The sequence below is a fragment of the Numenius arquata genome, chromosome 12, assembly GCF_964106895.1.
Source record: "Numenius arquata chromosome 12, bNumArq3.hap1.1, whole genome shotgun sequence".
In the NCBI taxonomy this organism is placed as follows: domain Eukaryota; kingdom Metazoa; phylum Chordata; class Aves; order Charadriiformes; family Scolopacidae; genus Numenius; species Numenius arquata.
The window spans coordinates 11,573,155-11,599,277 of NC_133587.1; the positions used below are offsets into that span (position 1 = coordinate 11,573,155).

General features: G+C 54.9%; 2 protein-coding genes across 2 annotated transcripts; one reads left to right on the plus strand and one right to left on the minus strand.

Moving 5' to 3' along the window:
- Positions 1–3,486: 3,486 nt before the first annotated feature.
- Positions 3,487–12,486, plus strand: EMILIN3 (elastin microfibril interfacer 3). Its single transcript, XM_074157543.1, has 4 exons — positions 3,487–3,683; positions 6,761–6,883; positions 9,810–10,057; positions 10,592–12,486. Exons 1-4 carry the CDS (start codon positions 3,487–3,489, stop codon positions 12,484–12,486), a joined length of 2,463 nt encoding a protein of 820 aa, XP_074013644.1.
- Positions 12,487–15,909: 3,423 nt separating this feature from the next.
- On the minus strand, positions 15,910–25,731 carry LPIN3 (lipin 3). The gene is made up of 19 exons (XM_074156868.1): positions 25,540–25,731; positions 25,101–25,196; positions 24,057–24,292; positions 23,617–23,724; positions 23,074–23,194; positions 22,474–22,903; positions 21,523–21,622; positions 21,233–21,402; positions 21,057–21,150; positions 20,770–20,839; positions 20,094–20,186; positions 19,567–19,628; positions 19,170–19,299; positions 18,775–18,923; positions 18,527–18,613; positions 17,262–17,414; positions 16,864–16,975; positions 16,667–16,770; positions 15,910–16,548 (listed from the first exon to the last, which is right to left on the minus strand). The coding sequence occupies exons 1-19, from the start codon at positions 25,729–25,731 to the stop codon at positions 16,404–16,406; spliced, it is 2,652 nt and encodes an 883-aa protein (XP_074012969.1). The 3' UTR covers positions 15,910–16,403.
- Positions 25,732–26,123: the final 392 nt, after the last annotated feature.

Below are 26,123 nucleotides of genomic sequence, written 5' to 3' on the forward strand. Positions count from 1 at the left end.
CTCCTACCCCATGGCAACACAGAGGGCAACTCAACTGTCTTCCTACTGCTGTGCCTGGTGCATCCCACTCTTCCCAGCATGGCAGGTGCCTTTCCAGCAGCAGTACCTATTTAAAACTGAGGATTAGGCTGGGCAAGGCTGGTTCTGGCCAAGAGCAAGCAGAGTTGAAGAGCTCCTGGACTGTCCTATCACTTTTCCTATTCCTGTGCTGGCCCACAGGAGGGTTTGGTGGTGCAAGAGCGCACACCCGCTGTGCCCCGTGCAGGCACCAAGCATCATACCCAGGTGGGAATGGGAGGTCAGAGGCTGCTGGCTTTTGACCCATGAAGGGAAGCAATTATTCAGTTGATGAGGCCGTGCAGGTGTTAATTAAAAAGCATGTGAAGCAGAACAGGTTACTGTTTGGTGTCATCCACTTGTGAAATTAGCCGCACAGTTGTTCACCCAGCCTTCCCTGGGAGATGGAGCAGGGGAAGAGCTGCCCTTAATACCTCTGCTCCTACTGTCATCTCCTCCAGCCGAGCTCCTGTTTCTGGGTACCTCCTGGGTCCTGCACAATGTCGCTGGTTTTTGGCCAAATCTCTGCTGGATTCTTAGTAGGGAAGAACTTCTACCTGTTCATTGCTGGGCTGGCTTGGAGCATAGCTGTGCATGGGTGGGAGGTGTAACTGAAATAATCAAGGCCTGGCAGTCCAGGTGGAGAAACAAGCTCTCTAGTCACGCCAAGCTGTTGCAAGAGGTGCTCACACTGATGGACACAGCCTCCCAGGTCAAGAACCCCTGTGGTTGTCCCTTGGTAGGGTCTCAGGTTTGCCCAGCATCCGGGTTTGATCATCACCAGCTCTGATCTGATCCCATTCACTCTCCAGCCAAGGCCAGGAGGGAAAACAGAGCTTTCCTCTAGGAAGCACCATGGGCTGGTGCTCCCACACCCAGAGTTACCAGTGAGCAGGTCTGCAGAGCCTTTCAGCAGCAGTTCAGGGTGGCAAAGCCCTTCCATTCTGCCAGAGAGCTCGGTGCTCAGCATGTGCTTCACAGCTCTGGGAGATGGGGCTTGGCACCTTCTCTGTTAACCACTGGGACATGCCAATGTCAGGAGGATGTCCTGGTAGGATGGAGTCTCGTATTTCTTCTCCACAGGAGCACTTCTCCAAAGCCAGGGTGCTGTGCCAGGCCCCACTCGGGCACCCTCCTGTGCCTGGGCAGAGCTCGCGGTGCGGTGGGGACCAGCAGCGGCATGGCTGAGCATCAAAGAGTCAAACCCGAGCTGCTCCCTGAGAAGTGCAACTTAAAGAATCCCAGTTTCCTGCCGCTCTGTGTCTCATGGTTGGATTAGCTCACGGCTAATAAGGCACATGAGAGTTTTTCCCATGGTTTGGGACACTCATAATGGCTCTCTCCTGTGTGGATTCTTTGATGTCTTATAATAGAGTTGATGATGAATCCATTTCCTCGGTGGGGACCCAAGTTTGGCGCTCTTTTGTCTACCCAGATGCATTTTTTTCATAAAGCTATTAGACAATAGAACAACAAAATGGAATTCAGTCTCTCTGAGGATGCTGCCTTGCTATGACATCTGGCAGAAAGTGACCCAGAGCTTCAAAAGTGGGGTTGGATGGCAGGGACGGGCAGGAAGATACATACACACAAGTGTAATAGCTCTATCCCTTCCAGCCAGGAGAGCGAGAAGGAAAGAGTACTCTTAACTCTGCCCTGTCGTGCCCATTGATCACAGCACAGGCCTGAAGGCCAGGACCAAGGGCTTTTTCTGAAACTGTGCAACACCAGATGTTTTTTTCCTGAGGCCTCAGACACACACGTGCAGCAAACTGTTATTAAAACTGGCTCATACTCCCTGCGCACAGGGGAAAAAAAACTAAGGCTCTGCGCAAGGTTAGTTCTCGACTTTGGCATCCAGCGTGAAACCACGCAGCCTCGGTCGACTTTTGTTTGTTTTTACAGAGTCGCTTATAGACCATCCCTCCTGCAGCATCCCGGCGGAGTGGAACAATTCGATGCACCAGCTGGACGAGAAGTGCTTCATGTGCTGCCAAATATACCATGTAAAAACCATAATGCAGCCACCTCTGGGGTGCAGCCTGACAAGCGCATGGCGGCTCGCAGCAACACCCTGCAGCAGATTGAACTGAGAGGAGGCAGCCGCTTGAGAGGATGCTCTGGTTCATTACACAGACTTCCTCCTCTTGGGTTTCCGCCTGGTCTTTCCAGCCTGCCTCCCCCGGCACGGCTCTCCTATGGATTTTTCTTCTCCTGCTAATGTTTCTGTATTCACCTCAGACCGAGCCAAAAGGCTCCTTTTAACTGAAAAAGGCCGTTTGTCTTGATATCTTATGATCTCTGTCTCAGTGTCAGCCCAAGCCTTGACGCCTCCTTCTCCCAGCAGCAGGTTTCACTCCTGCATGTGGGATTCCACCCAGCCACCCTTTCTCAGCTGCTTCTTGTTTTCCTCCAAGAGTTTCGGAGAAGCATTGCACGCCTCGCCGTGGCGCTTCCCTACCTGGGCTGACTTGGGGCTGGCCGCTGCCAGCTGAGACACAAGCCTCATCAAACCCCTGGTGTGGTCTTGGTGGCATGCCCAAGGGTGCAAGTGTCCCGGGTACAGCAGGGTGTTCAGCTCAGGCTCCGCCTATATGACAAAAATCTCCTGCTCCGTGGCATGGTGTCACCTCTGCAGGGCTGCAAGCTGACCTCCACTGGGTAGCACCAGGGATGTTACCCCCCTCCCAAATTGTCCAGCCTCCTAGGTAGGTGTCCTCTCCCCATGGCCCGGTGATCCCTGTGGCTCACACAAAGGGTTTTACACCGCTGTGGTTAATGGTGTGGTGCCTGGGAAGTGTTCTCAGGGCAGGGTGGGATGCTCAGCACCCACTGCTATGGGTCACCTGCGGGTGGGGACATCGGGGTGCAGGTTAGCAGGGATCTCTGCGGTGTTCAGGAGGGGTAAGAGACCCGAACCTGCCTTCCGAAGCCACCTAGGAGGAAACACGCTCGGCTGTGGGAGACCCATGGATCTGCAGGGAAAGGCAAGGCATTCCCACCTCTCTCCCGGAGCCTGGAACCGAAGCCCAAATCTACTGGGGGAGGGCTGATGCCAGCTCCTCTTCTCCTTCCCGCGAAACCCAAGTGCTGGGTTCGCTGGGCCCTTGGTGATGCTGGATGGAAGGAAGGGGGGATGTCGCGGGGTGGGGGGGGGGGGACGGCGCTCCTCCTCCCGCCCTCCCACAGCCGCCGACCCCCGGCCCCCCGTGGGGGCCGGGGGTCGGCGGCTGTGGGAGGGCGGGAGGAGGAGCGCGGTCCGCCCCCGCCGCCGCGGTACAAAAGGGGTCGGGCGGGCGGCGGAGCAGCGTGTGCCGCCGGGCAGGGCAGGGCAGGGGCAGCGGGCGGTCCCCCGGTCCCCTCGGTAGCCGGGGCCCGCGACCGCCCCGTCCCATCCCGCTCCGCTACGCCGCCGCCGGGCCCGGGACCATGCGGCGGGCGCGGACGTTGCGCCGCCGCGGAGCTCTGCTCGCCTGCCTCTCCCTAGGGACGCTGCTGGTCCTCGCCGACGCCAAGGGTGCCTTCTACCCCCCCGCCGCCCCGCTGCCCTACGGCGGCAGGTACAGCCTCTACACGGCTGGCTCCAGCCCGCAGCTCGGCCCCGGCAAGCCCGTGGGCAAGCACAAGTAAGCGACCCCTCTACGCGTCCCCGTCCGCGGCCGCGCAACCGATCCGGCGGGCACCGGGGACCGGCATCACCCCCGGGCATCCGGCCCTGGCTACCGGGCTGCACGGCGGGGCTTTCCGGGCACCGCCTCCCGTCGGGCATCCCGTACCGCCGCACGGACGGCGGGTACCGGCCACACGTCTGGGCTCAGCAGGCAGCATTCCCGGGGGACCGGCTGCCGCGGGCACCCCTTGGTGGGTACCCAGCCCCCCGGTACCGATCATAGGTACCATCTCCCAGGGCTCGGGAGCAGGCATCCCGTGCTGGGTGGGGGTCCCTGGGTACCCACCACGGGCATCCCTTGCCCTGCACCAGTTGCCGGGTACTGGCCAGGGGCTGGTGGGCAGGGCAGGGGTGTCCATGTGTCTCGGTGCACCCCCTCCATGTAAAGCAAGGCTGGGGGGGCCGCTCGGGGCAGGAGGGTGAGGGGGTTGTGTTTCCAGGAGGGAGCAGGCTGTGTGCTAGGAGGGGGACGTGCTGCAGTTCCGTGTGGGACAGGGCCGGGGGGGGGGGGGGGGGGGGAACACGGGGATGCCCGTGTGTCTTTATGGGGTAGGTGCATCTACCTGTTCTGCATGACATGGGTGCTGGAGTGTGAAGCGCGGGAGGGGAGGATGGCAGCACACAGACCTAGGCATGAAAACACAGATTGGTTTGGAGGGAATTTGCCCATTCGCTTGTAAAGCACAGACAAAGTGGAGTTTAAATATGTTTTCAAGTAACCTGGAAAGCTCAGGCGGATGAGGAATGTGGGGTTTACACATACTATAGACTTTTTCCATTCAATTGCAGAAAGGCTGTTACATTGGTGGGGGGCTCGCTTCCATCCCCGCTTATTTGCTAGAACCATTTCTGTCAAGCTGTGAAAAGGGGAGAATGTGGTGTTAGGAACAAGCTGAAATGAATAAAGTAACATTCGAGATGAACAATACTGGCAGTGCCAGTGAGAGCTTTCCAAAACCTGTAACATTTTCCAGCTGCTCACTCTTAAAACATCAGCTGGAGCTATGAAACTGCTAGCCACAGGTGGGTGAGGAGGAAAGGGGGTTCCGAGAAGGAGCCAGCCAGAACCACCCTAACCCAAGCAGGCAGTGTGCATTAGTAGTGGCTAGTAGATCTGCCGTGTTGGCTACTAGCTTACAGAAGGGTTCGCAATGTGTTTGTAAGCGGCCCCTGGATTTATGGATAGACGGTGATTCTAAATTTCCACATGCACACTCACATATGATCTCCCTTCCCTCCAGCTAAGAGAAGTGGCAGGCCCTCGCTTTCACGTGGCCCTGTGCATGGATAAATGACTCACTTTTGGAGGAGCGGGGAGCCGCTGTGATCCCGGCACACACTCTGAGCCCGGCAGCCTCTCGCCAGGGCAGAGCCGCCGGGCAGGCTGGAAATCCCACTCGCTGCTGGGAGTTGTGGTGCCTGTCCCAGGGGAGCAAAGAGACCCCTGGGCAAGGGGACAGGGTGGAGATGCTGCTCCTGGGGACAGCAAGGGGGATCTGCTGGCTGTGTGGGGTGTAGGGGTCCCTGCTGGGAGGGAGCAGGGGGGCTGGGATGTATGAGCCTGCTCGCACCTTGCTGCTTCACGGATAGAGCTCCTGCCCCACACGGAGGTGGAGGACCCTGCTCGGGGCCTCTGAAGGGGGACACTGGGGGGGGGCTTATGGTGGGTCTTGGCATGGATGGGGAATGTACTTTGTCTTCGTGTGTTTACCATCGGTGCTTGTCCCTCCTTCACCCATCTTCCAGCACTTGGGGTGAGCCAGTGCCCCACTGCTCTGTCCCCACAGGGTGACAGTGGGGGGGGCTGTGTGCACACACACACGTGCACACACATGCACACGCTCATTCCCCCAAACAGAAGACACCGCGGTCCTTGTCCCCAAGCCCTTCTGCTCCATCGTGACTGTCCCAGTCCCTTCCCTCGCCTCCACCTGCCAGAGGTGTCTCAATGCCACTCAGATCATCATCATGCCAAGCCCCTGAGAACTGGGCTGAGGCCCTGCAGCTCGTCTCCCTGGTCAGCCCCGAGGCTGCTCTCCACAGGCTGTGTGACAGCGATGCCAGGGGACCCTGTCTGCTTCCCAGCCCGTGGCGAGGCAGCTGAGCTGCGGCGACCCCAGCTCACACGGGGAGAGCTGGGTCCTCCTGCCTCACTGAACACCTCCCCACACCTGCAGCTCACGCCAGCCCATCTGCTCGGTCCTGCTGACCCTCCGTCTCTGCCTCGGCTGCGCACTGTGTGCCTGTGCCCTCCTCTCCTCCCGCTCTGCCATCTGCCACCTCCCTGTGCCCTTAATCCCTGCCTCACTGCACATCCCTGCTGTCTCTGCCCCTGTGGAACCAAGTCCATCTGCTCCTGCTGCAAGCCCTGCCTTCAGCTGGAACAGCCTTGGCCTCCATCTGTCCCACCAGCACTCCCACATCCTTCCCACGCAGCCTTCTTCCCAGCCACCTCATCCTCAGCACCTGGTTTTGCTGCTTGGCTTGGGAGAGGGTCTGTTCTCGGAGCTGGCTGGTACCCTGTGACACCCAGCTGCAGGTGTGATGGCAGGAGGGAAGATGCTCCGTTCCTTGCACCACCCATCCAAGGGATCTGAAGAGGTTTGCAGCCCCTGTCCAGCTTGGGACCTGGGTCCTGTCCCCACCTCCATGGTGGAGGGAGCCGTGATGCTGCAGCCCCGCAGAGGGGCCAGCTATGTTGAGGGTGAAGGGGTTTAACTGCACACCCTTAACCCAGAGGAGAGATGCTTGGACCCACTCGGAGCAAGGAAGAGGCTGTGCACCCAGCAACCAGGCTGGGCACTGGGGGACTTCACTCTGTCCCCACTCCCCCAGGTTCCACTGCTGTCCCTGTCCCCAGTGGGTGGGATGGGTGGTGCCTGGGGGGGGTCCCTCCAGCTGCTGCCCCCCCTCAGGACTTCTCTGGCAGTGTTAGGCAGGGCAGGCAGACCCGCCTGGGGACTGGTTGGATATCTGGGGTGCTGCTGTCTGCTGGGATGGGGGGTGACGGTGTCTCACTGTGCTTCCCCCTAGGAGCTACTGTGCCTACGTGGTGCAGCGCAACGTGACGTGCACGCTGCAGGATGGCGCCGAGAGCTACGTCAAGGCCGAGTACCACAAGTGCAGCTGGGGACCTAAGTGCCCAGGAAAAGTGCTGTGAGTATGGGGAACACCAGAGCACGGCTCCCTTCCCCTCCCAGCTTCGGGTCGCAGCTCTTCTCAGGCTCCCAAGCCCCCGTGCCACCCTTCCGACAGTCAGTGGCAGGGCAGTGGTGCTGGGAGGAGGCAAGATGGGATCTGTCAGGAGGGAGAGGGAGCTCTATCCCTCATCAGAAATATAACAGGAATTTGTGGGAAGCCAAGGGGTTGCATGTGCATGTGGGCAAGGAAGGATTTTGTTAAAGACCCGCGATTTGGCAGAAAGATGCCAGCTAGGTGAGAGCTTGACTGAGAGGAAGAGGAAAGAGAGCCGGTGGCTAGGGATGGCTGAGGGCTTCCTGCCCCAGGAAAATATTTGCAAAACTCTCTGCCACCTCGTCAGCGCTGGAGGGAAACACCCCGCCGTGCCGGAGCCGGAGCCAGGGCAGGATGGACACTGGGGCTTTGTGCTCTGCAGCCCCCGGCCAGGGATGCTGCTCCGTGCAGAAATGCTGCACTCCCGCATCCTCCCCAGGCCCGCTGAGAGCAGCAGAGCTGAGCACCGAGGAAAAACGGGCTGAGACGGGCTTTTGTCGGAGCCTGATACCCCTCCTGTGGCACTGGCACATGGTACTGTGGCTGATTGGGACTTGCCAAGTGCCAGCGGTACGGTGGGCTCAGCTCACAGCCTCTCCGGGCAGAGACGGGCCATCAGACCCACTCGCTGACTTGCTCCTTCCTTGCTCCTGTTCCAAGTGCTTTGGCAGCATGTGAGGACTTCAGGACATCCTGCAGCCACTGGTACCCATGGAGGAGATCCCCAAAGCCTCTCCCGTCTCTGCAGTGTCTGCTGCTCAGCCTCTTCAGCCCTTCAAACAAAACCAGGGGGAAACTAGCGTGTTTTTTAAGAGCGGCTGGATCCACAGCTGGACTTCCTGCACAACCTCGAATGTTGCATCCACGCATGAGAGGGAAATACGCTTTCTCCACGCGCTGGGGCCATCAGCTATTGTTTGTGCAACTGCAATAAATACTTCTTGTCACTGTTTGGAGCAGGGGGAGAAGGGTTCAAAGGTGCTGAAGGGCTCCAGGTTCCTCTGCAGAGGCCAGCGTGACACAGAGAAGGTGCCTTGCCTTCTGGATGCCATCCTCATCCTCACTTCACCCCCTGACAGTGGCTGGGTGCAGCAGCGTCCTGCCATGGTGCTTCCAGGCACATTTCTACACATGAAGACAGAAGGAGAGGTCACAGAAACTTAGCAGCATCTGTGAAGAGGACAAACAAAAAGAAGAGCTTGTTTTGAAACTGTCCTGTGCCTTTGGGAAATTGTTGATGTTGAGAAATTTTGAAGTGATTCAAAGAACAGAGGATTTGGGTTTGTTTTCTCCTCCTACGCTGCAGTACGTACGGAGGTGGCTGTATCGCACTGGGAGTTGTGTGGAAGTGGCATTTCCAGGGGACAGCAGCCCAGTCTAGGGGCACTGAGGACCCGGGACAGGGAGGACATGGGGCTCAGTCCCATGTGCTGCCCCGAGCGACTGGGTAAGTGCCAGTGCCTTACGCAGCCCCTCTGCACAGCAACTGGTGGTTGTGCCACCTCCTCCGAGACCTTCTGCTGAACGAGCTGGAGAAGAACAAGGGCCTGATTGTAAGTGTTGTTGCAAAACAGCAAACTTCAGGGGTTTTCAGGCCCAGCTAAATTCAGATTGGAAATTTCCAAAAGGCAGGTTCAAAGTGTTGGCGTTTCAGAGGTGGTGAGAAACACGCTGTCTCCAGCCCTGCGTGGCTTGGCTCAGCTGGTCGGGGGAGCACGGGTGCTGGCAGGGACCTGTCCCATCCCTGCCACCTCACAGGAAGGTGCTACAGAAGAGCTGGAAGCAGCTGAGTCCTCCCCCCTGGGCTGGTGGGGACCTCACGTAGAGCGAGAGCAGAGAGGGAAGATGTTAGTGTCCCACCGGGCAAGGAGGTGGTCTCACGCCCTTGTTTGTTGTGTATGGGGTGACTCAAGTTGGTGATGGAGAAACCTCTCAGGGCATCCCTGCTTGGGGGCAGGAGGAGGTGTAAGGAGCCATCCCTCTGTGCACACCCCATGGCATCGCCCCGGTAAACCCCACCAGGACTCTGCTGCTCCACTGCCAAAGCTCTTGCTTGCAAGTGCAGCCCAAGCCACTCAGACTTACCATCAAACTGGTGCTCTCCATACATAGAGAAAATACCTTTCCAAAGGCATTTCAACCCTCCTGGAGGCTTCAGGACAGGATTAGAATTGAGAAAAGGAGGTTTTACCCCGCTAGGAAATTCTCTAGGTCAATTCAAAGTGCAAAACACACCCATGAGGAGCCCAAACCTGGAAGTGATCTGAGCTTGTAGCGGTTTTGGAATCACTTCCATCATTTCTTCTTGTGCTCTCCTGGGCCAAAAGTTGCCAAAGTGTGTGGTCATCTATTGAGACCAGAGCAATACACTTATAGCTGCTTTTCTAAACTAACAACAGGAGTCCCAAGTTAAAAAAAAAAATCAACAGACAAAAAAAGCTCTCCAGAAACCACAGATACATAAATACCGGCTCTGCTCACCCCGAGGCTGTTTCTCAGGCTTGTTGAGTTGTTTTACCAACTTGCTGGGGAGAACTCTACTCTCACCATGTGCTGTCACACCTGCATCTCGTCGGCCAGTCCTGGAGAGGGTGGGCACAGGTTTTTGGAGTGCTGGTTAATGAGCTGTGTCCCTGGATGAACACAGTAATGCTACTGAGCTGTGGTGCAGCAAGAGCTCTTGGAGAAGGGGGGTCATGGTCTTCAGGTGCAGCACATGGGTCTCAGCCAGGCTTTCCCATGTGCCCAGCTGTCCCACACCCAACAGGACCCATGGCCCCGCTCTTTTCTGTTGCTTGACATTGAGGTTGCTTCTCTAAACTGTCTTCTCTCTTCCTCTCCTGGAAAGGTACCGCACCTTCTTCAGACCCAAATACAAGATTGGCTACAAGACTGTGACCGAGCTGGCCTGGAGGTGCTGCCCAGGCTTCATGGGAGAAGGGTGCCATGACAGCCCGACCGACCAACCCGGCCTCCTGCCCCAACATCCCAGCCCTAAAATGCCTCCCGGGCAAAAGATGTTTCCAATCCCCAGACTTCCTCCCCATCCAAAAAGCCACCCTGACCTGTTTCCAGGACCAAAGAAGAATCAGTATGGTGAGACCTCGCTCCTGCTTCACATCCCCAGGTTACCACACCACCACCATGCTCTCAAACCTCCCAGTTCTTTCTGTTCCAGCACAGGGCTTGAATTTGGGAAACCTTCAGTGAGTGACCTGCTTTCTGATCAGAGACCTGACATTTGATTGTTTTAAAGATCCCTTGCTTTTTAAATCTAGTTTCTTTCAAAATGTGCTGCTTCAAATTTGCCTTTTCTCATTGCTTTAAAGCATTTTTCCATTAATTTTGGGGTCGATAGAAAGTGTCTTATGATGAAGTTCCCCTGGGCTGTTCTCATCACCTGCTGTGGAACTTGGGAGCAGAGGGCTTGATCCCAAGAAGAAAGAGGGTTTCCTTATCAGCTTAAGAAGAGACGTAGAGGAAAGGAGGATGGGTGGGCTGATACTTTGCTGAAATGACAGTAAGAGGGGGGCAGGAGCCGATGTTAGGTAGTATGGGAAAGAACTCAAATCTAGAAGATAGCCAAGGAGGGAAGTTAAAGGAGCACTCTCTATTTCTTCCCCTGTGCAGGCAGGAAGCTGCCCGGCCTCTTTGGGGACCGCCTGGATCGGCTGGAGGAGGAGGTGAGGCGCCTTTCCCAGTCCTACGACAGCCTGCACACCATGGTGAGTGGCCTGGGGGACCGCCTGCGACTGGCCATCCAGGAGGACACCACCAAGATGATCGGCTCCCTGATGAACAGCCCCAGCACGCCTGACTCCATGGTGGGCTTCGGTATCATTCCTGATGGCCTGGTGGATGTGGCAGACAAAGCTGACATCACCACGTACCCTCCCGTGGGGGAGATCCTGACCAAAGTGACGGAGGTGAGCGACGTGCTGAAAACCAAGGCAGATTTGCTGCATGAGGTTCATGGCATGGTCCTGGACCACGACGGACAGATCAAGCATCTCCTGGAGTCGGCCCGGCCCTCGCCCCTCACCTCCATCGACCTGCTGGAGGAGTATGTGGACACACGGCTGAGCAACCTGCGTGGAGAGCTGCTCGATGGCTTTGAGAAGAAGCTGGGGAAGATCCAGACCATGTGTGATTTCCGGATCCAAGAGGTGCGGCAGCAGTGCGAGGAGGAGAAAGCTGCCAACCTGCGGCTGCAGCAGACGCTGGACGGGAAGGAGCTAGAGATCAAGAAAGAGATCTCCCAGCTGGAGACCCAGATCCAAGGGCTGACTGTGGTGGAAAGCTGCTGCAGCAACCTGGACTACCTCACTGATCGCATGAACATCCTTGAGAAAGGCCTTCACAGCATCTCTGAGTCCCAGAAGAACTTGCACTCACGGCTGGATGGAGAAATCTCCACTGTCACCCTAGGGAACCTTTTTGAAGGGCGCTTTGAGGACCTGGAAGCCAGACTCAATGCTACAGAGAGAGAAACAGGGAGCTGCTGCACCGGTATAGAGGACAGCATGAGAGGCATGGTGGTGGCAGAGGTGGATGGCATGAGGACTGCCTTTGATGACAAAATGCATACCCTGGAGGACAGGTTCATGACCATCGTGGGGGAGATGAACAATGTCAGCTCTCCTGTGGGCATGGATGGAGCGGTGGTGCCCGTGCTGGAGGGAGAACTCGCCAGCATGAAGAAACGTACAGACGAGACACTGGAGGTGTTGCAGAATCGCCTCATCACGCTGGAGAGCACTTGTTCCCTGGGCTGCACTTCCGCCTCCAAAGATGTGGAGACCTTCCGGACAGAGATTGAAGATTGCCAGAACAAGAACCAGGACCTGCTCCTCCGGATGGACAGCAACTATGACCTCCTGCGCAAGCTGAATGCCACCATCCTGGAGATCCAGCGGCGAATTGAGGAGGAAGCATCAGGGGCTTTGCAAGGGGAGATCACCTTGCTAAAGATCAACCTCAACACCGTGAGCAAGTCTCTGACAGGGCTTAAGGACTCCGTCTCCCAGTACTCAGACACCATGACACACGTCAACTCCTCGCTGGATGAGCACGAGCGGAAGATCGAGGATGAGGTCCACTCCATCCAAGAGAAAGTCAATGACCAAGGCTCCCAGATCTTCTTCAGCAACCGGCGTGTCCTGAACCTCAAGGGAGACTTGGAGCGACTCAAAGCCAGGATCGTCAGTGACCTGAGCTCCTGTAAGAGCGTAGCCCATGACCTGCAGCGGGAGATCGCTCATTTTGATGACCGGGTGGCTCGGGTGGAGAGCGTCTGCGGGAGGCTAGGTGCTGTGACAGGGAGCCTGGACGGCATCAGGGACGAACTGGAGAAACACACGGGCAGCCTGTGGGACTACATGGACCACATGAACGGGACCCTGGCTGCCCACTCTCAGGAAATAACGGGACTGAAGGACAACCTGCTTGACTGCCAAGCCAAGGTCTCCGAGCTGGCAGAGCAGGTCAGCCACTTGGAAGAGCGGGCGGAGGGGAAGCAGCATTAGCCGCGCCACCACGTGCTTCTTCCTTCTCCTCCCCATGAAGGACAGGATTAACTTATATCACACAGAACTTGCTCCAATGTGACAACAGTTCTTGGGATAATTTTTTTTAATGAAAAGATAAATTAAAAGCTGCTACAACCCTTTTTTTTTTTTTTTCTTCAAACCTTGTTGGCCCCACTTTTCTGTAACTCTGCCGTTATGGCACTCACCTCCTGATGCTCAGCAGCTGTCCTGACCCCCGTGCGGCAGTGTCACTGCCTCCTGACCGGGGGCGTTGCTTTGGCTCCTGGGCCGATGACCCCAGAAGGACAATTCAGGAGGAAGCCGGAGGCGGGAACGTTTTTTTATTTTTATTTTATTTTATTTTTGTGGATTTATCGCTTCTTGAAGAATAAAACCCTGTAGTTGTCAGTTGAGGAGTAGAGTTTCTCTGACCTAAAGACCACCTGCGTCTTAATCCAGGGACTGAGCTGAGCCAGGGCTCCTTACAGGGAACAAAACTCACCACAGGAATTGCGGATTTCAAAGAACACACGTATTCGCACATCCCCCCGGGAACTGCCTTCCCCTCTCCGAGACGGCAGCCCTCCTTGTGTCTGGTAAATCCATTTATACTGCTCACTCCTCCACGCAAATGCACATGCCTTACGGAGCATATGAGGATATGTATTAGGAAAACACACATGCATATATATATATATGGTATGTGTATGTATATTTTTGAACAATCCACTGTTATGGTGCTCATCTGATGGCCAAGTTTCCTCTTGCTGCCCCCATGTCCTTGCTGTATTTTGGAGAACCACACTGAGCAGCCAAACCCTGCCACAGCAGCATCTCGGGGAGGTCCCCAAGGTCCCTTGGGGCTGCCCTGCTTTGCAACCTCACTTTGCTGTGCTCTGGTTACACCTGGGATGGACACGAAGGGTTATGGAAAACTTGTCTCCTCCCCAAAGAGACGTATGTCCATAGGTCTCTGCAGAGACCAAGCTGGGCCTGGAGCAGTCCTGTCCTTCAAAGCTGGTTCTTCCGATTTTTTGCTTAAACTGTGAACATGGTTTCTCTCATCTCATCCTGGGGCAAGAGAGCTGCAGCCGCTCCAGGGTGTGAGCACGAGGATTCACCCTCTCTGTGATGGCTTTCCCTGTCTGGCAGCATGACAGCAGGAGCCTGCATCCTCCTGGGATTCCTCTGAGCCTGCTGGGATGCCAACGGCCCCAGGGACCTGCACCGACACGGATCACCGGGGAGGAGGAAGGCAGGGCACCTCTGAGAAGACCTTGAGAATGAAAAGCTGAAGTGATTTACCCAAGGTGACTTTGGTTTTCCATGAACACATGGGCTAGAAAAGGTTGTACATGTTCCTGAGCAACTTCAGCCTTGCCCCACAGAGCAGATGCCGGGACCATGTGGCTGTTGCACACAGAACCCACCTCTCCTGGGGGTCCCAGCACAGGCGGCCTCCGCTGCTCAGCCAACAGGGACTCCACTACCAAAAGGGATGAAGAGGAAATTAAAGAGCCTCCATCTGATGAGCTCTGGCACTTTATAACAGAGGAACATATTTTTCTATCAGCTCAGCGTTGCAGCTCATGGACCTATCCACCCCACACCCATTGCCTTCACCAGGTCATCCCTGCTCTTCTCCACCACAATCCCCCCCTGGTCCCTCTTGGCCCACAAAGGAGCAGCTCCATGCTCCGACCAGCACAAAGCAGCAACAGCTCCCAGCAGAGATGCTTCTGGGAGCATTTTCTCCTCTACAAAAACTGGATGAGCTCCCTCAAACAGATGCTTCCAGGCTGGAGAGGACCACAGGGATCACGGAGTCCAGTTGGCTGTATCACGTTACCCTGATGCGGTGAAAGCTCTTTCACCTGCCAGAAGAGTGTGGGCCACCAGCTGTACAAGTAGGGAGAGGGGACCAGGATTCCCACCGCTCTCTTACCCCCACCAGCTCGCAGGCTGCTGGATGCTCACAGCAGCAGAAGCCACTCTGCTGTGGGCTGGCAGCTCTGCAGTTCCTGAGACACTTCTCCAGCTGAGCAACAACCTCCAGCTGTCTTTGAGCATCCTGCAAAACCCACTCTTAGACAACAAAACCTGTTTTTTCCCCCCAGCCCGCAGAAGGATTCTCCAGCCAGCCCTCGGTTCTTTGTGATGGGTCAGGGAGCCCTCGCCCCACAGGAGCATCCTGCCCACATCCCCTCCCCATTCCCTCATGACAGGGAGAAAAAGGGCTGCAGCAACCAAAGAGAAAATTAAGGCAAGGGCCAGGCTCACCCCTTCCCAGGCCAGGGCTGGGTTCAGGAGCAGCTGAACAGAACGGCAACAGCTTCCTCCGGCACAGAGGGAGCCAGGACCGGCCATAACAAAACTGGGACAAGGAAGAAGTCTGACCTTCCGGAAAATGGTGCTACATTTGGACTATTCCTGACCAGTCACTTGAAACTGGAGACAGTTTGTATTTCAGTTCTCAGCTATTCACGTTTAAAGAGTGAAAGGAACTTTGTATAAAATAGGGCTTTTTTTGTTTTGTTTTGCTTGCAGCGAGGGAAGGAGATGGTGCTCACACGGTTGTCCTTGCACAGGCAGCTTTTCAAGGCCGTTGACAACTGATCCTGTATTGAGGCTGTTGTTTTATTGTTTTTAAAACCTTGTACATTTGTTCAGATTTTAAAAGCTGAAAGACTGTTTGTACTGGAAAGGAAAAAAAAAAAATAAAGTATTTCTTGCTGAGGTTTCCAGAATCAGTGACTTGTGTGGCTTTAAGAAAAGCAGCATAAAGCCAGGATTGGGTTAAAGTTAGAGCATGGAGGCTATTTAGAGAAGAAGAGGGGGCAGGCAGATGAGGACATGATTTACACTCGAACACAGGGGTCAGGGAAGGAGAAGCTGGAGGCCAGACTGGAGGAAGGAGCTCAGCAGTGCTCCTGCCCATCTTATTTTCTGTGATTACAGCTAAGAGCTCCCAGAGCAGGGGCCGCAGTCTGGCTACACCCACAGCTGCCCACACTGCCATGGGGTTTCAGAAAAGTCCCCCCCACAGCACAGGGACAGGCTGGTCAAGTCCTAACCCAGCCCCACTGAAGGACAGATGGGCTTTCCTTGAATGCTCCAGTACAAGGGCACAATAAGCTCCTGTCCTGGCCCAAGACAGATTCAGCCTCACACACAGAGCCAGGGTTTGCTTCCAGTCAGTTTTGCAGCACTACCTGACGGTAGCAGGTAAAAAAAAAAGTACTTTTAAAAGTCTTTTTTTTTAGTGCAGCTGCTCCACAGGCCGAGGAAGCTGCAGGTCCTGCCCCCATTTCCACCAAGCCCTCCTTGGCAGGGCACCCCATCAAGATAAACTCAACCATGTTTGTGAGAGGACAGGGAGCCTGGATCCCTCTTCCATGTACAGCAGACAAGAGGCAGCTTGGATTAAGGCACTATTTATTAGTTATTGCTACTTGTGAAGAACACGCAAAACCCCAACAGCTTCCACCCCCCTTAAGTTGTTAAGCCACAGGACAGCTTCACTCCATCAGCTACCAAACTACAGGTAGCTGGAGTGTCTGGGAACACTGGTCATACTGGAGGGTAGCAATATCTATGCCAGAGGGTCATCAATAAATAAGACAGTGACCCACCACCAGCTTAAAAGAAAGCCAGGCTTTAAAGGTGTTGAGACTATTAAGAAGAGACCCAGCCTACAGGAATTTCAGTGTAAATGGAGGTTTTGTGGAGTCAGAGCTCCCTCTTACTCCCCTTTGGCCCCCTGAGAAGGGGCGTTTCTAGTGCAGAACGTGACCCGTATTAGAAGTGCAAAATGCCTGAGCAGCAAACGGGGAGGAGGAGATGCATCTGGAGCATCCAACCCTGGCAGAGGAGGCACAGGAGAGTCCTGGGTCAGGTCTCCAGAGGTAATGGGATCAGAAGAAGACATCCAAGTCAACAGCAGGCAGTGGAGGTCTCCAGTAGGCAAAGTGGCTGTACTCTGGGCACACCAGAGCGACGTTCCCACTCTGCCCCAGGGGAGGGAAGATCAGCTCCACCAGCTCCGACAGCCGCTCGTACCTGTGCGGGTAAGAAAGAAGTTGCATTGGTGATTTGTTTGCTTTTCTACCCCATAAATTCTTCACTGGGTTAAAGCCAGGTTAACCCAACAGTGCCAGGAAACAAGCAGGTGACTTACGTTGACTTGTGGTTCTTTGTGAGCTCCTGGATCAGCTCTCCCTTGGGGTTGACAGTGAATATGCGGCTCTCCGGCAGGCCCACTTGCTTGTAGGCATAGACATCCTGCCCAAGGAAGGCCAGTGAGGTGAGAGCTGCAGGAAGGCACCACCACCACCCCAGCCTGGGCCCTCCCTCCTCCCCAGGAGACCCACTCACGTTGGCTCTGTTCCCAAAAGCTGCATAGAAGGGCAGCTTCGTGGCAAACAGGTTTTGGATGTCCATCAAGCAGGCAATCTTGAACACCTCCGGCTTCTTCTCAATCACCTCCCTGCAGCACAACACACATGCACAGAGCAGAAGTCAGTGGCATCAGCCAACCAGGACAATCTTCAGATGCGATTTGAAGGTCAAAAGTGATTTTTGTGCATTGTGGGAGCTTCACCAGGAAGCTCCAGGGAAGGCAGGCAGTTCCCCTGCTGCCTCCCATGAAAAGCAACCTGCACCAAGGAGGCCAGAACCAGTTTAAGGCTGTGACATCCCTCAGCATCAAGCTGGGAAAGAGGGGTGCAGTCCCCAGGGGGTGCAGGGATGGGGAAGAGGAGAGGACTCAGTACCTGTGGAAGGCAGAAAAGAGGCTGCTGGGTGCAAGCAGGATGGGGCCCTTGGGGAGGGCACAGCCCTGCTCATTGACCCATTTGAGGTAGCCTTTGGTGATGTGGGCCATGCCGATCGCTCTGGCTGAGCAGTAGAGAAACTTGTAGCCATTCCTAGAGCGAGCACAGGGAACCTCTCTGAGCTGTGCCCTGAGCAAGGTGTCCTCCCACTCCGAGGAGGAGAAGGAAGAGGGAGGATGAGGCTGAACACCTGGCTGAGGCCCAAACCCCATTCACCCCTTCAGCAATAAGGTGGCTTCACAACCAACAATTCGCCCAGAGAAGACCCAGGCTAAAACCCATCCACCCCACTGCTGGGAAACCTGGAGACCAGCACTGGAGGGGGACCCTGTACCACCCTCCAGGTCCTTCCCATCATCTACACGCCCATCCCAGCAAAGCACCCTTTGCTGCTCAGTACCTGCATGCCTGGATGGGACCCCCATCCTTTGTCACACCCTTGCAGGCTGCATGTGGCTCTGCAGACCCCCAAGCAGCCAGCACAGCTGATGGGCAGCTCGGGCGGGGGGGGTCCGGTCCTCTTGCGGGGTCCCGAGGTGGCAACTGAGGTGTCGGCAAGGGCAGCCCCAGCTCTACAGCCTCCCGGGAGTGGGAGCCCCGTGTGTACCCCACTCGGGGGCCGGGACGAGCCATCTGCGGGCCCACAGTGCCTCTTAGTGGCCGCAGGTGCCAGGGACAGAGCTGAAGGCTGGGCTCCACGGGGACCCGCTGCCAGCCTCCACCGGGTGGGGGGACAGCAGGGCACCCCAGGGCGGGTGGTACCCCTGAGGGTACAGGGAGCAGTAGCTGGGCACCCAGAGGGGCAACTGGCACCGGTCCACAGGGCTGGGAGTGCGAGGTGGATCCCCGTGCTACTGCTACACAGCCACCCGAGGGCATTCGGCTGTGCCTGTGGCCACTGGGATGCAGTCTGGTGTGATTTCATCTCCTTCAGCGCTCAGCTACATCTCCCCAGCAAAGCCTCCACCGACACACGCTCCTCCCAGGGAAGGCAATGGAAGCATCTGCTCCCGGCTCCCAGGGGAGGTCCAGCTTTCACCCCACAACATCATCTAGACAGCACAGCAGGCATCAGCCATCGTTGATGGCAGAAGATTAGGCTATTTTGGCCAACATCAGTGATTAAAGAGTGAGTCCAGCCCCAACTCAGCCTCTCCTCCACCATCCTCCCACTTCCCCTTGGCCTCAGTTGATCCAATACCTACAGGTGGATTTTGTGGAAGAGTTTAGCAATGCCATGATGAGTCCAGTCTTTTCCCAGATGCGGCAAGATGTGCCCAAGAGCATCTGACCTAGAAGGAAAGGAGACCAGGTTATGATGATCCAACCTGGTGGGTATCCAGAAGATGATGTGGTTTGTAGTCCCTCCTGGCTGCTTACACAAGCCTTGAAAGAACACTTTCCCCTAACAGAGGGAGAAGCAGGGATGTGGGGTAGGAGAAAGTCCCCTTACTTGGTGATGGTGCCATCAATGTCCGAGATCACCACCTTGTCATCCCAGTTCCACAGGTAGATGGTGGCCTCACAGCGGCACGTGCCCTGGTACTGAGTTGTCACACTGAATGCCACCTCATTGGGGCCATCCTGCAGATTCAGCCTTCCCTGTGGCAGGGGAGGAACAAAAGTGGTATACCAGCACTAGTTCACACCAGTCCAAGGCTTGCCAGAGGCCAGACTGCCACCTGGCCAGACCAGAGACCCCAAGCCTCTACAGGGTGGCCACCCAGGGCAAAATACTTGGATGCCCTATAAAAACCATGAAGTCAGGAGTAGAGAAATCCCTGTATAAGGGTTGTCTTACACACACACACACACAAGCAGGCAGTGAAGGGGGCGTAAAGTACATACAATTTGTTCAGAGGAGAGTCGCAGAGATTTCTTGTAGGTTGGCTGAGATTTCTGTGCAGGAGCATCCACAGTTAATATTTCCCCAGGGTGCAGGGGCTCATCATCACTGGATGACACCACCTCCTCCTCCCTACACAAGGAAGGGAAGAGCACATTGGCTTTATTCTGCAGACCATGACTTTCCCCATAAGCAGCAGGCAACATCTGGAGAGGACCCAGGACAACCCACCCACCAGGAAGCAGCCATGGAGGAGCTTGGCTGGACTGGGGTCAGCTGGAGCCAGAGCTTTCTGCCTTCATAGTTCAGGTAGGCTTGGGAATAAGTGGTCATTTGGGAGGAGAAGAGGTCAAGAGCACCCATAGACTCCAAAAGGCAACCTGGGAGGGAGGCACTCACCTCTGCTGAGCAGAGTCATGCTGCAGCATCCCCATGCTGGCTTTCCCTGTCCTTGACTGCTGCTGTAAGCAGAGAGCAGTGTTGTTAGCACCTCAGTGTCAAGGGCAAGAGCTGGGGCTGCTCTACTTTGCTGTCACTTGGAGCAGCGATACCAGAAAAGAGGTGGCAGTGCATCCCCCTGCCTTCACAAGGACACTGTCTCATGGAAGAGGAACCACAACCTGGTGCTGTGGTGGGGCAGGGAGATCAGCAAGCACGTGTGGTGCCTGAACTGTGGCATGAGGAGCACAAGGTCCACTTTACTAGTTGTTGATAAAGTTGGTCAGTGGTGATTAGGCATTAACAGACTTGAGGGGACAGCAACAGCCTTCATAAGTCAACTTGCCACCGGGTCCCTCTGGGTACTCTCATACTCAGCCTTAAGCCATCCCCAGGACCCTGCTGCTCTCCGATTCCCACCCCTGCCAGCCACCAGAATGACTCCTGTGCCCTGAGGACCCTGCTGTCACAGCCGCCACTGCAAACACCTCCTCTGCTGGGAATTCTCTCCTCCTCCAGGAGAACCACCACCTGCTGCTTTTCTTGGGCATCTTCTCCTTCACCAGTCTGTCGACGGTGCTCTGTAAACATGGCAGAACAGGGGATGAAGTCAGTCCTCAACCCAGGGAGGCTCAGCTGTCAACAGGCTAAGGAGAACCTTGTCCAGGCAGGGTTTCCTTTGCAAAATTATTGACAGGATAAGATGCATGACTCCTGCCACACTGTGAGCTGAGATGGTTTTGGAGTGAAGGGTAAAATAACTTTTTTTTTTTTTTTAAAGCTGCATGAAGGGAACGACCACCAAAACACCCCAAAACGGGATGCCTTATTCCGTACAATTCCACCCAGCCCTGGAGTGGGCTCATGCAGTTCCAAATCCTCCAGATCTGGCCAGCCTTGCACAGACACAACTGTAAGAATAGGATATTTTCGACAAGGAAATCTCTGCTTTCCAGGTGTCAGCAGTACCCAGGTATCTAAAAGCCACCCTGAGGTACCTCTAGGGGAAAGGACAGAGCTCAGGGTTTGTGGGCTGGAGTGATGTTCAGCCCTGCCCCAGGCTGCCTGCAAGGCCCCAGATGGGCAGCTTGGCCTCTTGCATCCCCACCACACTTTTCAAGGCCTGATGAGAAGCATGGCCAGTAAGTGTCTTGTGCCACTGACCTCAGGAATGTTCCTCTGGAAAGCTTGCAGAGACAGGACCATAGGAGCAGCCACTGCCCAGTTGTAATACCTGGAAGAAGAAACAGTGATGGGAACATCACCGCTCCTGGAGCGAGGTCTGTTTCCAGATGATAATCCTGCAGCGTGGCCAGAAAGTCCCTTCCCACAACTACTGCAGTGTAATCATTTTCTGGGATGGAGGCACTCTCCTACAGGAGCATTTCCGTAGGGACGAAGGGGCCAAACTTCATCTTGGGATGAAACAGCAGGAAGAACAGGCCACTCACTTCTTGTTGATCAGTATCACCAGGTCTGGGTCATCAATGAGCCCTGGATTCTCAGCAAACTGCTGGTAGGACACCATGTTCTCCATGAACTTCTCTGGTGGGACAGAGGTTGTGTCATACCACTGGTATATATAATGGCTTTCAGAACAGCAGATTCCCTCTCCCCTCCCACCTACCGTGGGAGATCTGCCTGCTGCCTCCCAGCCCTCCGCACAGAGACAGGGCAATTGAGGGCATCAAATCAGGGTCAGAGTCCATGGGGCTGTCGGCAGGCAGGTCAGATGGCAGCTGGACACACAGAGGGTTGCTGGGGTCTGCCACAGGCTTTGAACTCTGCTCTGTGTCACTACCAGCAAGAGAAGAAACAGTGGCACCATCAGGCAATAGCTTTAGACATACCTCCACCCTTTGCTGGAAGGGAATTGCTCAAGAAGGTCTGAGCTTGGCCAGCTGGGGCAACCTGTACCTCCTGGGGAAATAGAGCGCCAGCTGCTTCTCATCCAGGTTGGAGAGGTCTTCCAGATAAATATCACTGGGACCCAAGCGAGAACTTCTTTTGGTGGATCCTCAAAGCACAGACAGAAGGGAGAGAGCTTAGCTGAGTCACCTTTCCAACCATCTCAGCATCTAACCAAGAAGGCTAACAGCATTTCCTCTATGATATTCATATATCATATAAAGATGCCATCTCTTTTCCTACTTGAAAAGATGCCTTAAATCAACAGCAAAAGCAGCACCTCAAGACACCTGCACTAGCATGAGACCACTTGCCAAGCAGACACAAAGGACAGGCCAAAGACAATCTGCAGGTGCCGTTTGAAGTTAGCACCATGCAAGGTAACACTTTGTGACCTCCATCTTTGTACAATGAGGAGTCCCAGGCGTCTCTTCTTCTGGGAGACAATTTTGTTCTGAATTTATGTTGGCTGGAAGAGTAAGGTTGGTTAGGACAGATAACAACATAAGTCTTTAAATACATGGAGCAAAGTGTGTACTTAAAAGTCCTTAAATACACACATCTTGACAGTGTGATTTTCCACCTGACTTGGCATGCTCAGGACAAAGACACAAGTCAGGCCAGGCATTGCCAGACACTTCGAGTTTAGGTATAGTGTACACCACCGAGAAGTCTCCTAAGTATGCAAAAGCAGAGACATCCAAGGATGGACTTCTGGAAATGTAAGGCAAGAAAGCCTTCCTGAGGAGCTGGATGGTCACTGAAAGGGGGAAACCTGAGGAATGAGTCTTCAAAGCAAAGAAGCTGGTCACACACAGAGAGGGCAAAGCAAACACATCATATCTTGACCAGCCAAGGCAGTCACGAAGGAGTTACACTGAATGAGCAACCCAGCCCCACAAAGTCAGATACATCTCTGGGCCCAAACACCACTTCCAGTGACACTAGTCACCCACTCACCTTGTCTCCTCTGGCTTTGCAGCTGGGGCTCAGGGTCCTCTGAGGCCACCAGCTTGGGAGCAGAAGCTCCCTCAAAGGGCTCCACATTTGGCTGAACCTCTGGCACAACACTCCCACCTTCCTCCTGTTTCTCTTGTGGGGCTGAGGCGGCCTCCAACAAGCTCTCTGTCCCCACAGCACTGGGGATGTCCTTCAGCCTAGGGAGGCTGTTCCCATCGCGTGGCGCAGGTGTTGGCTCAGAAACAGAGACAGTGGAGGAACAAGGTGCACCCTGGTGTTCCAATCGGCTTGGACCTCTTCCCAGACCTTCAGAGATGGAAACAAGATGGGTTGCCTCATCCACTGGGGCCGGTGTCGCAGAGACAGTAGTTGCTGCAGTAGCAAAGGTCTTTGTGGACTTGGCTGGTTCAACTCGTTCCGATTTATTCACCTGAAAGAAAGCAGAACAACAGGTTTGAGGATGGGAAGTTGCCCTAAGCATCAGGCAGAAGAGAACAACTCCTCTAAGGCTGCCTGGCCACAGCCTCCTCCACTTTGTGCAGGCCTTTCAGACACCCCCCTTCCACCAGTTGCTAGAGAAGAGCAGGAGCAGGGACTCACCTGAGGGAGCCTTCCCCAGGTCCACTGCACATGGGATTCAGCCCCTAGAGCAAGACTCTCCTGTGGCCTGATCTCCAGCTCAGAGTCACTTTTGGGAGAAGATGGATAGCTCAGGGGGGGACTACAAGAAAAGAAGGGAATGTTGCAACTCATCTACCCTACAGCCCCATGCTTTCCTATCACTGCAAGGACATTTAGGGCCAAGAACCCTGTAAGGTTGGTTTCCCATACACTCAGTTCTGCCCAATAAGACCATAACTTACAAATGAGCAAGACCCATGGGGAGCCGAGGCCCAAGGAAGCAAAAACCGTGCCACCAGTTGTGCAGGAGAGCCCAGTGCACGCAGGCTTCTCACATATGTGACTGTGACCAGAAGCATCCCTTGTTGGCCCCAAGCTTTCCTCCAGCCACACCGTATCAGGCCAGGAAAACCCTCCTCTCCTGGCACCCCCAAATCCCTTTTCCTTACCACCTTCCCAGCCACAAGGCACATCCCCTGCTCCCACTAAAGTCAAGCAGATCACATTGGCTCTGCCCGTTACCTCTCCATGGAGGCCAGCTCCCCATCAGAGTAAGGGTGTATGTCTGGGGACTGCAATGATCTGGTTTCTTCTTCAGGGAGATGAATGAAGGAGAAATACACTGAATCACTGCAAAGGAGGAAAGAGGTCAGTTATGCTACTCTTAGGAATCAGTCTCCTCACCTGGAAAGCTGGCAATACCCAACTTCACCATTTCCACTGGCTTTCTACTCCACAGGGGGTTGGGCTCCAACTCAAAACACTATCCCCATGTTTCAGTTCTGCTGGGCATCATCAAGCAAACCTACAGGCTTGACCCACCGCAACCTGCCTGGATGCATTCCTGTCCAACTTGCTCTAGGTGAACCGGCTTTGGCAGCAAGGTTGGATTAGATGATCTCCAAAGGTCCCTTCCAACCCCTACCACTCTGTGATTACCCTGCCCAAACCCAGCCGCTCACCTGGGGTCTGACAGCTTGCATGGCTCTTCCATGGACATCTTGCTTTTGGTTTCCTCACAGCCTTCTAACTTGGAGTCCGACACCTCCTTCCGCTTGGGCTTCCTCCTGCGTCGCTTCCTCTTGTGCGGGGTTGCTTCAGCGCTGGAGGCCTCCTGCCCATGAGAGGGCTGAGTGGCATCCTCCAGGCTTTCCTCCCTGGGGATGGGAGATGTGCAGAGGCGGGAGGGAATGCTGCCCTGCAAGAAGGATGGAAGAGCCCATCAGCTCCAGCACCCTCTTTTCCAGCCCGGAAACTTATGGCTTTCATCAATGCAACATGCACCACCAGCACAACCAACACCACCAAGCCCTCAGCTTGGGGGTGGTTTTGTGGCTAGGCCCAAAAGGAACGGTTTTGTGCATGCAACATGTGAGTAAAAATAAAAATAAATAAATTTAAAAAAAAACAGAACAAAACAGAAAACCAGAGTTATCCAGCCACAAGCTAAAGACATCTTCAATGCAGGCAAGGAGACAGAGGCAGGAGATGGCACCACAAGACCAGAATTACAAAGGCTGCAAACAGGATTTGGCTCCAGAGCCCTCTCCTTGCTCTCAAGCCCGGCCCAATCTAGCAGCAACCACAAGTCAGCTTGGGAGAGAGCTGCTGAGACTTCTGGAAGCCACAACTAGTCTCATCCTGCTTCCCAGTAGAGCGGGTAGCCTGCCACAGCATCTGGCTCACTCTCATCCCTGTCACAAGATCCCTCAAGAAGCTAAGCTCCAAGATATCTGCCTGGCTGGCCAGCAGCCATGCCCATTGATGAAAGAGTTTGAGATACAGATATTTGGTCTAATGCTCTCTCAGTGTCCTCCAACGCTCGAATCCTCCACACTGGTTGCAAGATCCTTCAAGTAGGAACCTTTCCAGACACGTAAAACAGAGGGGATAATGGAGCCACCCTGAGGAAGAAGAGCAGTCCAAGCCTGGTCCTTCCACCTCAAGCTTGCACTTCCAGATGGTCACAGGAAGACACAGACCAGCAGTACCTCTTCATCACCAACCTCGTTTTCTTCTGACTCCTGGACAAAGAAGGCCTCTCCATTGTCACCCAGCTTCATGTGCAGATCCACAGGCTCCCCATTGATTTCAATGTCAACCTGGCAAGGGGCAGAGAAAGCCTGTCCATCTGAACCCACCCATCCATCTGTGTACAAGAACATACTTCCCCAGGGAAAGGATGGGTTGGGGTTGCTCGCAGGGCTGACGGCCATCCAACCTTTGAGGCAAGGGACCTCTACCAATTTTTCTGGGAAGCACAGTCCTCCCCAGAAGAGGAAGGGTTCTGTTTGGGAGCAACCCCTCCAAAAATTGGCCAGCACCCCTCTCGGCAGGGCTCCCATTCCCTACAAACAAATTTCTTCCATAACTTGTGGGTTATGGAAGATCCTAGGTCTGGAGACACCAGAGAGGAAGCCTAGTCCCAGGGCAGGCACCACTTACCACCTTCTCCTTGGAGCGCAGCACCCCCAGCTTCCCAAAACGCACATGAAATGGGGAGCACTGGAAGGAGTTATCAGGCTGTCTCACCACGACCACGTCAATGCAGCCCGTCAGAGTGGCAGGGTTCAGACCCCGGTACAGCTCCTTCACCGTGACAAAGACGGTCTCAGCCAGCTGCCCCACGTAGTTCATTGTCTGAGACTGCAAATGAAAGGCAGGAATAGACTCAGGTGGGGGAAAAGGACTCCAGCAGTTAAATGCTATGAGAGTTTACTCCAGGAGTCATTTCACAGCTGCAAACACAGCCCCATCATGGGGACAGGTCAGCCTCTAGGGAAACTGAGGCAAACACATGAAGGGCCTTGATGGAGATCAGCCAGGGCCTCTGTGAGCACCAGAAAACAGGATAGAAGCCAGAGCACCAGTTATTGCATCCAGCTTGAAGGAGAGAGACCTTTGCCATCAGGATGCACCACCACATTTGCCCCTTGGGAGGGCAAATACCACGTGACAGCCACACTTTGCAATCAAGCTGTCAACAGCCCGTTCAAACAAGAACGTGTTTGGCAGGAGACCTCCCGCCC